At 31.3% G+C, this 11,602-nt stretch overlaps 1 protein-coding gene across 1 annotated transcript; it reads right to left on the bottom strand.

Annotated features, from left to right (window-relative positions):
- Window positions 1–146: 146 nt before the first annotated feature.
- LOC106679074 (thyrotropin-releasing hormone receptor) lies at window positions 147–10,960 on the bottom strand. Its single transcript, XM_014418025.1, has 5 exons — window positions 10,873–10,960; window positions 9,979–10,799; window positions 9,343–9,445; window positions 5,755–5,857; window positions 147–360 (listed from the first exon to the last, which is right to left on the bottom strand). Exons 1-5 carry the CDS (start codon window positions 10,958–10,960, stop codon window positions 147–149), a joined length of 1,329 nt encoding a protein of 442 aa, XP_014273511.1.
- Window positions 10,961–11,602: the final 642 nt, after the last annotated feature.

Raw genomic sequence — 11,602 nt, 5'->3', positions numbered from 1 at the left:
TATAAAATATTGGTTAGTCATAGGATTATAAATATTTAGTAATAAATAAATACACACATATATATATGTATATGTTATTTGAATCTCATGCATAACATATCTAGTTTTGACTACAGTAATAATCGATAGGATATAAAATAGATAGTTTAATATGAATGAGGGCAAACGGATTCAACTATGGAACTATATTTATTTTGGACCAATTGGCGAAGACATTTTCGAAAAGTGATACCATACATAGAGTAGAGCAAGAAGTTGATGCTGAAATTTGTGTAATATAGAAGTACGCTCATTTGTTGCACACACCATAGTGACATAGGAGTTTTTTGATGCCACAGGGAGTATAGTCTCATGATATAACTAAAACAGAAATAGTATATTCATCTTATTAGCTTGTTGTAACAATATGGGGTTTAAAGGATAGTCCAAAATTGTGGGCCCAATTTCCTTATTGGAAGATGGATACACAAATGAGATGATGTAAAAAAAAATTAATTGATTAATGGCGTAATATAACAAACTATAAAATATATATATTTTAAATTTATTTATTAACATTTACAACTGTACACATAATGCAAGTAAAATTGAAGTAATATCATAATAGTGAAACTGACATGTAAAGAATCTACTCATTGGTAGTACTCTAAAAACATTTTTACAATATAAGGTCTGGAGGCCATCTTCTTTTCAGACGCCTCGGAGGATAGTCATGAATGAAAAAGGAAGAAATAAAGGTTAGAAACTAATGGATTTGAGTGGTTAGGGAGTTGATAATATAAGGATTGATGTCTAGTTCGGGGTAGATCGGTTACATACTGAACATTAAGGTCTTTATGTATGATTTTATTCGTGACAAAATAAGGAGCATTGAGGATTTTAGGAAGGATTTTGGATTGTAAGTATTGGATACGAGAGGAGTCCGAAGGTTTAGTGGAGCCCCAAAACTCAACTCCGTATGTCCAAATAGGCCTTATTATTGTCATGTAGATCAGTCTTTTGTAATTAATTGGATGTTTAGCCGTTTGTCTAGTAAATGCTGTAATAGTCGAAATCGAACTGAAGTTTTCAGTCTTGTGTGAGAATTCCAGGTTAGTCGTTCGTCCGGATGTAGTCCAAGGTAACGGATTTGTTGTACAGGGGTAAGAGCAGCATTAACAAAGTACTGTACGGCTGTCGGCATGCGTATAACGAAGAGTAAAGGTGATTTGGTGGGATTTATTTTTATCCTGCAGTTTCGGCACTGTTCTTCGAGGGTTGTGATATGGGACTGGAGAGTTCGGGATGCAATCGAAGGGTTATTATTAACTGCGAGCACACATGTGTCATCGGCATACGTGGTGAGGATAGTGTTAGGATTGGTTGGGATGTGAGCTGTATAGATTGTGTTGAGGATGGGACCACCAGCGGACTGACTAAAATATACATACATGATTAAATTATTTTGGATCGTAATGTTAGTTGATTTGTACATAATTGGGATCCTTGGTCAATAAATGTGTTTAAATGAATCCATTTAAATCGTCAGTTGTAGCAAAAAAGAGATATAGATCAGTATTCCTAGATAAATATTGTTTTTAACATTATTAATCCATTAAATGATGAAATTATTATGGATTATTTGACAGATAGGAGCTAAATATGTATATATATGTATTTAAAAAATGTTAAGAATCTATGTCGTTTTGATAATGAGGATAAGATTTTGAAACGTAAAACCTTTATATTTATTTTTTTACCTGATAAAATTTAATTTAAGGAATTAAATTTATTAATTATTGTTATTATTACAGGGAGCGACGGCAGCAACGTGGCAACGCGCCTTTTTACCAACCCAAAGGTTGTCGGGCCCACCCGGATTTTTTCAAGCATAAAATTATACAAAACTCACTCACAGCCTCCTGTATGTATTTCCGTAGTACATCGCGCGAGGCCTTGGGTCTTCACCGTCTGTCACGCCAATAATAATAATAAGTTTATTAATAGATATCCATAATTTATCCACAAATACCTTTGAACTCACCTAGGGTAATGTTTTATCTTGCATTCATTAATCTAGTATTTTATACAAACCCCTGATGAGTTTTAATAGGCTCAGATATATATTTCTTTATTATATTAAGAATCTTATATTTTTAAAATGAGAACATAACAGTTACACCAGGAGTACTGTCAATTAAGCTAAACTTTATTTATTAAATAAATCAAAAATTAGTATCCAATTCTGTCTCAACACTTTAATAAATAATTACCTTGTCTCAAAAAATTTTGAAATAATATAATTAAACTAAACTTTATTATTATTTGATAGATTAATTAAAAATGTTTTGTAAATGAACTCTGTATACTTACTGATCTACTATACCTTCAATATCGCCAAGTCGTGGTGGTTTAGTATACCGTATATCCCCGTCTTTCACACTGAAGATATATTAGTTAATTGACAGTCTTAAACTAATTATTTTTTTTTTATTAATTCCTGTTGTTATTTTTATTATAAATTATGTAAATATGTTCAATTTCACAGTTCTTATACTGTGAAGTCATGTTATTAAATACCATATTTAATAATAACTACATTCCATAAATATCCTCGAAACATTTTTATTCCAAATTTCATAACAATGCCCAACTTTCATATCAGGAATATGAGGCCTTGATGATTTGGAATGGTGTGGGTTCGATTCCGACTATCGGATCTTGAAACTAAGCCGTTTCAACTCCCTCACGGGCTTGTATAAAAAACTGGATTAGTGAATGCGTGATGAAATCTATAATATAACTAGGTCATTGCGAAAGTACATGTAAATAAATTATTGCTATATATATAATAATAAACATAACTTCCTTAAGTTAAATAATAAAGTTAAATTATATCTGGTAAAAAAATAGGTAACAAAGGGTTTACCTTTCGGAATCATCAAAGTGAAATAGATTCTTAACAATTTTTCAAAAAAATATATACAAATTTAGCTCCTATTTGTCAAATAAACCATAATAATTTCTTCATCTAACGAATTAATAATGTTAAAAACAATATTTATCAATGAATTTATTGATACACATGTATTGACCTAGGAACCCAATTATGTACTGATCAACAATTTAATTGGGACGGGAGAGCTACTACTTGTTAGCTAGTCAATGTCAACTGACTGAATGTCTGAATGAATATATATATATATATATATTTATTTGGACGGATTCAGTAAATAAATCAGCCTCAAGTTGTTCTTGTGCGTCTCGTTTCTCATCCTACTTTCCCTCTTTTTTACATTTTTACTACGGCAAAGCATAAGTGGTGCCGAAACCCGGGAACCTTAAATAGTGTTAAATACTTAATACCGGAACCTAAAATACTTAATACCGGGTACCATTTTTTTCTGTCTCTCTTTTTCATTTAATTTGTTTTTCTTTTCTCTCTCCCTATATTATTTTATTTTTATCTACTTTTAACGACATCCCATATGACTGCTAACGGAATAGTAAGACCGGCGGTTCTGACTTTACCAGCTAATCCTCTAGCGGTTCCCGTGGTAAAAGTGCTTCCGGACATGACACTGGTGTCGGCCCATGCGAATGCATTTAAATGGATCAAAGTTCCCACAACTTAAGGAAGGCCATTTCAGATTTATAAAAGTTCACAGGAGAGACTGGGAGCTAAATCACTATATAAAAGGAGGAGACCGCCTATGGTACCGATAGAGATGAAGAGAATGGATGATTAGCAGGTCGATTCCCGAAGAGGACATTTTCCAAATTTTCCGAAAAGAGAAGAAAGCAAGACAAACTTGGAGTTGGTGTGAGCCGAACTTGCCGAACCCTCTTGAAGACACTCCTTAAATGTTCCACATGTTCACCCTTCAAATTTACTAAATGTATTATTGTTTTAAACTTCAATAAAGATATTGATATATAAATGGTAATATATATATATTTGTGTATTATATATATTATTAACTACTAAAATATCTCTTACTAAGAAATAAAACAGTTATAAATTAAAGAACCGATGATGCATAACAATCAATTTATTGGAGTATGATCAGATTTTAAACTCGCAAGGCGGTAAATTGCTTATTTAAACAAAAATAGTTTGTTTACTTCCTCCACAATAAGCCCAGATCATGGACCCAATTAGTTTTGAAAGATCTTCAGAGCATCAATATACTGAGAGCGAAATAATGAGAAAAATTGATTTGTAAGGAAACACTTAACACAAATAAATATATACAGAAAATAGAATCGAATTAGGGCAACGAGAAAGAGAGGAAAGCACTTCAAATAGATTAACACTTGAGACAAATGAATTGAGAATACTCAATGTTATAAATTTTGTTGCGATATACAAGAGTCTTTATAATATTTACTTTAATACCTTTTGAATGCTTACTGGCTCACCGGATACAATAATAACCGATAAAATTCAACTCATTCAAAGTCGATGGTTTGGTGGAAAAACATAAAGATTTAAAAAAAAAATAATAATTATCTTCTTAACTTTAAAAATTGAACGAAATATTTTAGATCGATATAAATATCGCAGTGCCACATCTATATCAAAATAATTAGGGAGTGCTTGGAATTCCCAATATTGCATAATTGAGGAAAAGAAGGATACATTTTATTTTTATTTTCTCCGTCGTTAATTGACATATGGAATTTTAAACCATCTCTTGATGTCTTTAGAGTGGTGGTGTGCAAAGAGGACTGTCATAGGGAGATGTACTGACTACTTTTATTACCTGTCTCCGGGTTATTCAGTTCTTCTGTAATGTGCTTCCCGAGTGCCTTCGGCTATCGTCTTTTCCTCACCTCCCCTTCCTTGAAGAAGGTATCTCATACTCATTTAGGATTCTTTCCCTCCAATCTTCCGTCTATTTAGTCGTCCCTATTTGTACTCCTCCCCCCCCCCCTACAATCTGTTGTCAGATAAGTCTTTTCCCTATCCTAATACTCCAATCGTCCAGAGTATTCCGTATTCTTGCGGCTACCTTTCCCTACAAATTACACCTTTCCCTGACACACATACACACTGTTATACGATTAAATCGGACGAGGAGCTATCCATTATATTACCCGTTAGATTGCTGGAATTTTCTGACTCCCTAAATATTTTGGAAGATGTCTTCTTCTTGGGCCTACCTGTCCCTCCCCAATTACCTTTGTTCAACCTTTCCTTCACTCTTTTCCGTGGGGTCTCTTCGTTGCCTTAAATCTGGTTTAGTTTCCTTCTTTTTATTCGGTACTGCCTCTTTCAGCGAATCCGCGTCCTCCCGCTCTAACAGATTCTCGAACGCTTATATTTCAAACATCGCCATCAAGTGATCTCCCCCTTTTAATGTTTTAACTCGCGTGTCTCACCTGTGAATGATTGAAAAAAATGAGAGATTAAAGGCAATGATAGGAGAACGGAAAAAAAGTTGAATACCTCTATATGAAAAATAACATTAATCTCAAGTGGGTTAATGTATTTAAACTGTACTGACGTCCCGGGTTTCGGCACTACTTAAGATTGTTCCCAATCAAAAATACAATAAAAAAAGGAAAGTGGGTACTTGACACACAAACACTAGATTACAACTTCGGAGTCGGTTTCATTCTTTACGTTTTCCAGTAGGAATGGAGGTTTCGTCCATATGGGACTTAATCAGCTGATTTTACCCTCCATCGGCTGATATCGCACTCCACCTGACCATAACTTATATATAATAAAGTATAACAGCCAATATATAATCGTATTAAGGTATCTACCTTGGCAAATTGAGAAGAACAAAGACAGTGGATATCAGAAGTAACATCTTAGTTATGTTTTGCTGTGTTCTTGTAGTAACGGAGTTTCTGACTGAGCTCATTCCTAAAGAAAATAAATAGACTGAAGTATTAAATAAATATGTTTTGAATTCAGCCTGGTATTAAATTAATAATAAATTTTATTTTTCGCGATTTAAGCAATATATTGATTTTCCATCTTTTTTTATTAACAGGATGCTAATACATAAAAATATATTTTTTAGACCAAAAGAACGTTTAAATTAAAATTATAAAGAAATAGTCATCTACATTTAGAGCATTTATTATTTTTTATTCAATTTTGAACAAAAATATGGCCTATTTCAAAATAGATAAGTTATTTTTAGATTCTGACAAAAAAAACTTAAAATTGAACATATGTATGTTAACAATTGATGATATTTTCTTGCACACAAAATACTAATGAATCTTCAAAAATGTATTATTGATTCATGTGCAGTAAGAAATTTCGAATAAGTAAAGGAATTTTTTATTACCTATATTTTGAGATATTTTCCAATACGTATAACAAATAATATGGAATAAAGTGTAAATCAGGAAAATAATAATTATTATTTTGTAGAAACTGCGATGGATTTAGAAAAAAAAATAAGAAAATTGCTAATTATATTAATCTTTATTTTAATTAAATTTATTTAAAAGGCATAACTTAGTTATAAAAATAAACCAAATATCTGCAGGTCAAATTAGTCACATTTATTCTGGGAAACAGACTCAGAAATTTAATTAAACTGAATAAAGCGTCATATTTAGATATATAAATATTATACCTCCGTTTTCCTTCTTTTTTTTATTTATATGCTATAAGGATTATTTTCTTATCATTTATTTTGGCTCAAGTTTACATTAGTTTTAAGTTAACTGTTTTCCGGAAATTATTATCTATTTATTCCAAAATATCCTTTACTATAATTTTCAGCTTACAATTTTAAGTTTCCAATTTTAAAGAGATTTTTATTTTTAATGTTCAAAATATAATTTATGAAAAATTTGAATCTTTTCATTTCAAAACATCATTCTGAACTCCTTCCAACGTAACCAATATTAAAAGGCATAAATTGGCTAGAAATTGAAATAAAAATAAACGATTTGACAAATTAGAACTTCAAATTCATTCAAAATACAGATATTCTATTCCTTGTAAATAAGAGAGAGAAATACTTTATTTAAAAACAACAAAGTAGTGCTGCCCTATTTCAATGGGTTACTAACTACACAGCATACTTATTTAAATCGAATCAGACATTTTTTTTTTTTAATCTTACAGTATATATACATAACATGTAAAGAATATATAATAATAGTATACGATTTTTTCTCTTCTTTCTATACTTTTTTTTTGTTAATATCTTTCTCCTTTTTATACCCTCTTTTTTTTTTATTATTCCCCTCATAGACATAAACAAAAAACACCTAAAATACAAAATATAACTAATATTCATTTTAAATACATAAGAATATAATATAATATGTCATATAATTGATAAAAATAAATGATAGAAGTAGTAATAGATATATATGTATAAATAAAAAAATAAGTGTATAATAAAATACATGCCAAAATAATAAAATAACAATTAAAATATGCAATGTATGCATGTCATCCTTCCTCTGGGTGATCTATTGGTCACCCATCAGTTTCCATGCATATGATCGTGAATGATTCCCAGGGAGTCAAGTATGGTACTCGTATTTTCTGTTAAATAAATAAAGTGTTTTCAAGTTTTTCTAGTTAACAGTTAGGGCCTTTTCAAGGGCAATAACCACAAATAAAGTTTTCACTTATATCACATCCATTACAGTCTGAACGTATTCATCTCATCCTGCTCTGAGTTGCTACATGAACTCAAACGATACCATGGCAACTAACTACTGTTTGGTGTTTAAAAATAGTGTAATTAAACATAGTTTTTTTTTTTTGTCTCAAGTACTACATTGAGGATCTATACAGCCCCAGAATGGATCGAACCATCTATACAGGTGGGAATCGAACCATAACCTACTTAGTACAAGAGCCCAAGAGGAAAAAAAATGCAGTTATCTCACCCCAATTTTCTATTACTTTAATAAAAGCTATGTATAATTAATAGTCAAAATTGATGAGTCTGCCAAGTATAGGTATAAAAAAACTAATTTTTCATTCGGAGCTCTATATCTTAAAAAGTAGGAACAACAAAAGAAAACCTAAAAGAACGTAATTTAAAGAAGAGTAAATTTTCTAAAATATGAGCCCTAATAGAGTTATTTACGTTAAATAGTTTTCGAGATATAGCTTAAAGATCAGTAGTTAGTGAATTTATTTTGAAAAATTTATATCTCAAAAACCATTTGATGTACAGATGTCTATTAGCGCTCAAATTAAAGCTAGTTTAATGAGCTATAAAGTAGTTTATGATGTTTATCTTCGTAGGAGTAATAGTTTACATGAAATTTGCTAAAATAAATTGATTTATAATTGTTCGGACAAATTTTCAATTGCCACATTCATATTCATATGTGAATAACATAAAAACTACTACCTCTACGAAGATAAGAGTCATAAACTACTTTATAGTAAGTTAAATTTCCAATATTTTGAGTGTTGACAGACAGATGTGCGTCTTATGGATCTAGAGATATATTTTCTCTAAAAGCCAACATTTTATTTATTTTGTCAAATATCATAAAAACTACAACTCCTACAAAGATAAACACAATTAACTATTATGTAGTAAATTTAACTAGCTTTAATTTGAGTGCTGGCAGACATCTTTACGTCCAATGGTTTCTGAAATGAAGTTTTTCATAAATCAAACTTTTTGTCCGAGCAACTATAAAGCAATATATTCTAGTGTATATCATGAAAACTACTATTCCTACGAAGGTAAAAGTCATAAACTTTTTTATAGTCCATTAAACTAGCTTTAATTTGAGTGCTAATAGACATCTGTACGTCACATAGTACCTGAGATATAGATTTCTCAAAATAAATTCACTAACTATCGTTTTTCAGTATATTCTGTTCACATTTTTATGAAACGTTGCCTTTTAAAAAGCTATATCTCGAGAACCATTGAATGTAAATAACTCTTTTAAGGCTCATATTTTAGTAAATTTACTCTTCTTTAAATAATGTTCTCTTAAATTTTTCAGTGTTGTTGGTAGTTTTTAAGATATAGAGCTCCGAATGAAAAATTAGTGTTTTTTTTTAAGGTTTTGAAACAGTCGCCATTTTTTATTCCCCCTACCTATACTTGGCAGACTCATCTGTTTTGATTAGTAATTATGCATAGTTTTCATTAAAGTAATCAAAAATTGGGATGAGATAACTGCTTTTTTTTCTTCCCGGCTCTTGTACTAACTAGACTAAGCGTTCTGGGACCCAAGTCCCATCCAGCTGTCAAGTCTTTAATCGAATACAGATATTTTAAAAAAATTCACCATATATCTTTTACCTATAATCCTTATTTGGTGATTTTGTAAAAAAAAAATTTGAAATAAATTATATAAACCAGGTCATTAATGTAATTAATATAGTATTTTTAATACTTAGCGCACGTGAGATGGAATCTGTTCTTCTCTCGGCTGGGATGGTTTCCTCCGACGGGCTTCCAATTGGGGTCTCGATTGTCTCTGTATTCTGGTTAGGTTTCTAAAAAAAAAATTACAGAACTGGAGGTGTTATAAAAAAATAAACATTTTTTTTTAATTTCTGAATCAAAGTCTTTATTGTTTGTATCATTTTGTCCAAAAAAATAAAAAACTAAGAACGAAACATTATGAGTGGCGAAAAACTCAACTAAAAAAAAAAATTTTCTGTTACAAGAAAAACCTTATCATTATAAATAAGTATCAAATTTAAAATATTTATAAGATGGTTTTGTGAAGAAGAAATTAGAATTATAACATTTATACAATAATGGAAATGTTATAAATTACGTAGTAATATGACTCAAAAAACGCGTGTGCTAATAATTAATTAAAATTAAAAAAAAAATTTAACCGCTACAATCCATGAAGGGTCCTGAGTTCAGTACTTGGGTGTACCCACTTAATGGAGGCAACAGCCGAACTCCTACAATTACTAGCTACACATCCCCATCTAATTAATTACTACTTAATAATTACAAAATAATAAAAATTGGTTAGTGATTAAAAGAAAAATTAAGTATTTAAATTACTTACTGTAAACCATTGCAGAGGGAATTGATTTTTTCTATCATTTCGAGAGAAAGAGCTGCTCCTTTCTAAGTTCTCACCAAATTGCAGAAGATTCTTCATTATCATTGTATTCATTATAATTATGAGAACAAGAGGGAGTATAAGTGTCAAAATAGAATCAATAATACTAATAATCCTCATTGCCTCATCGTAACCTTCACGCATTTCACAGACTTCTCCCTGCTCATTTATCTTCATCCCAACTGTGAAGAAAGAATATGTATTGAAAACGACAGCTATCCCAGTCAGAACTGATACAACCGTTTTAGCCCTGTGGACTGTGCACATCCTCGGCCGATGCAGTGGGTACTGCACTGCAATGAACCGTTCAACAGTGAACGAAACAATCAACCAGACACTGAGAAAGCTACAAACGGAACTCAGGTAAACTAATCCTTGGCACCAACCATTGGTATTGTAAACCTGTATCCCGAAGTTGTTGTTTAACCAAACAAAAGATATGGACAGAAGAAAGCCGAAATCAGCAGTTGATAGAGCCGCCAAGTAGTAGCTGGAGCTTCTCATCTTCAAGTGAGTGCTTAGAAAAACAATGCAGGAGAGGATGTTACCGATCAAACCGAACAAAATTACAGTGGGTAAATAATAAGTAAGAAATGATTCCAACAAGTCAGTGCATTGCTCTGATGGCTGCTCTCCATCTCCTTCTCTACCGTTGTTTATCATTTTGGTGAGTAACCCGTTGATGATCGAAGTGTTATCAATGCTCGAATTGTTAGGTGACATCATGTTCTCAGGTGGTAGACTCTTAGATTCACTCTTTGTAGCTGAAAAAAAAATGACTGTTATACCACATGTAATGAAATTATAACCTGAATAGAATTCCGTGAAATGCTATACCTAGATGCATAATCCAATGTATCGGCCAAGTTAGGTATTGAGTTTCATCTTTCTCATCCACCAGTAACGGTTCTTGAATGTTCTCCATTCTGCCTTTTTCCAATAAAGCTCTAATCACTGTAATTATCATTGCACATTCAGTATTTGTGTTCAATATTTTATTTTTACTGCACAACAGCCATAGATATCTTTTTTTTTTTTTTTTTTTAATATTTTTATTGAAATTTACAACTGTATATTACATAATACATTCAGTAAATTTGATTTTAGTTAAAATGGAATGTTACAGGCGTATAGAGAAACTACCCATTGACAGCACTGTAATGACATTTTACACTAGTAGTTCTTGTGGCCATCTTCTTTTCAGGCGCCTCGGAAGATTATCAGGAATGAAAAAGGAAGAAATAAAGGTTAGAAACTAATGGGTTTGAGTGGTTAGGGAGTTGATAAAATAAGGATTGATATCTGGTTCAAGTAAGATCGGTTACATAGGAAATATTAAGGTTTTTGTAGATGATTTTATTCGTGACAAAGTAAGAAGCATTGAGGATTTTATGAAAGAATTTTGGATTGTAAGGATTGGATACAAAAGGAATTTGATGGTTTAGTGGAGTCCCAAAGCTCAACTCCGTATGTCCAGATTGGCCTTATTACAGTCATGTAGATCAGTCTTTCTTAATGAGTTAGAAGTATAGACCGTTTGTCTAGTAAGTGCTGTACTAGTCGAAAT

This window comes from Halyomorpha halys, unplaced genomic scaffold (assembly GCF_000696795.3).
Source record: "Halyomorpha halys isolate HHAL.00 unplaced genomic scaffold, Hhal_1.1 Scaffold176.1, whole genome shotgun sequence".
Classification (NCBI taxonomy): domain Eukaryota; kingdom Metazoa; phylum Arthropoda; class Insecta; order Hemiptera; family Pentatomidae; genus Halyomorpha; species Halyomorpha halys.
This window is presented reverse-complemented; position numbering and strand designations above follow the sequence as displayed.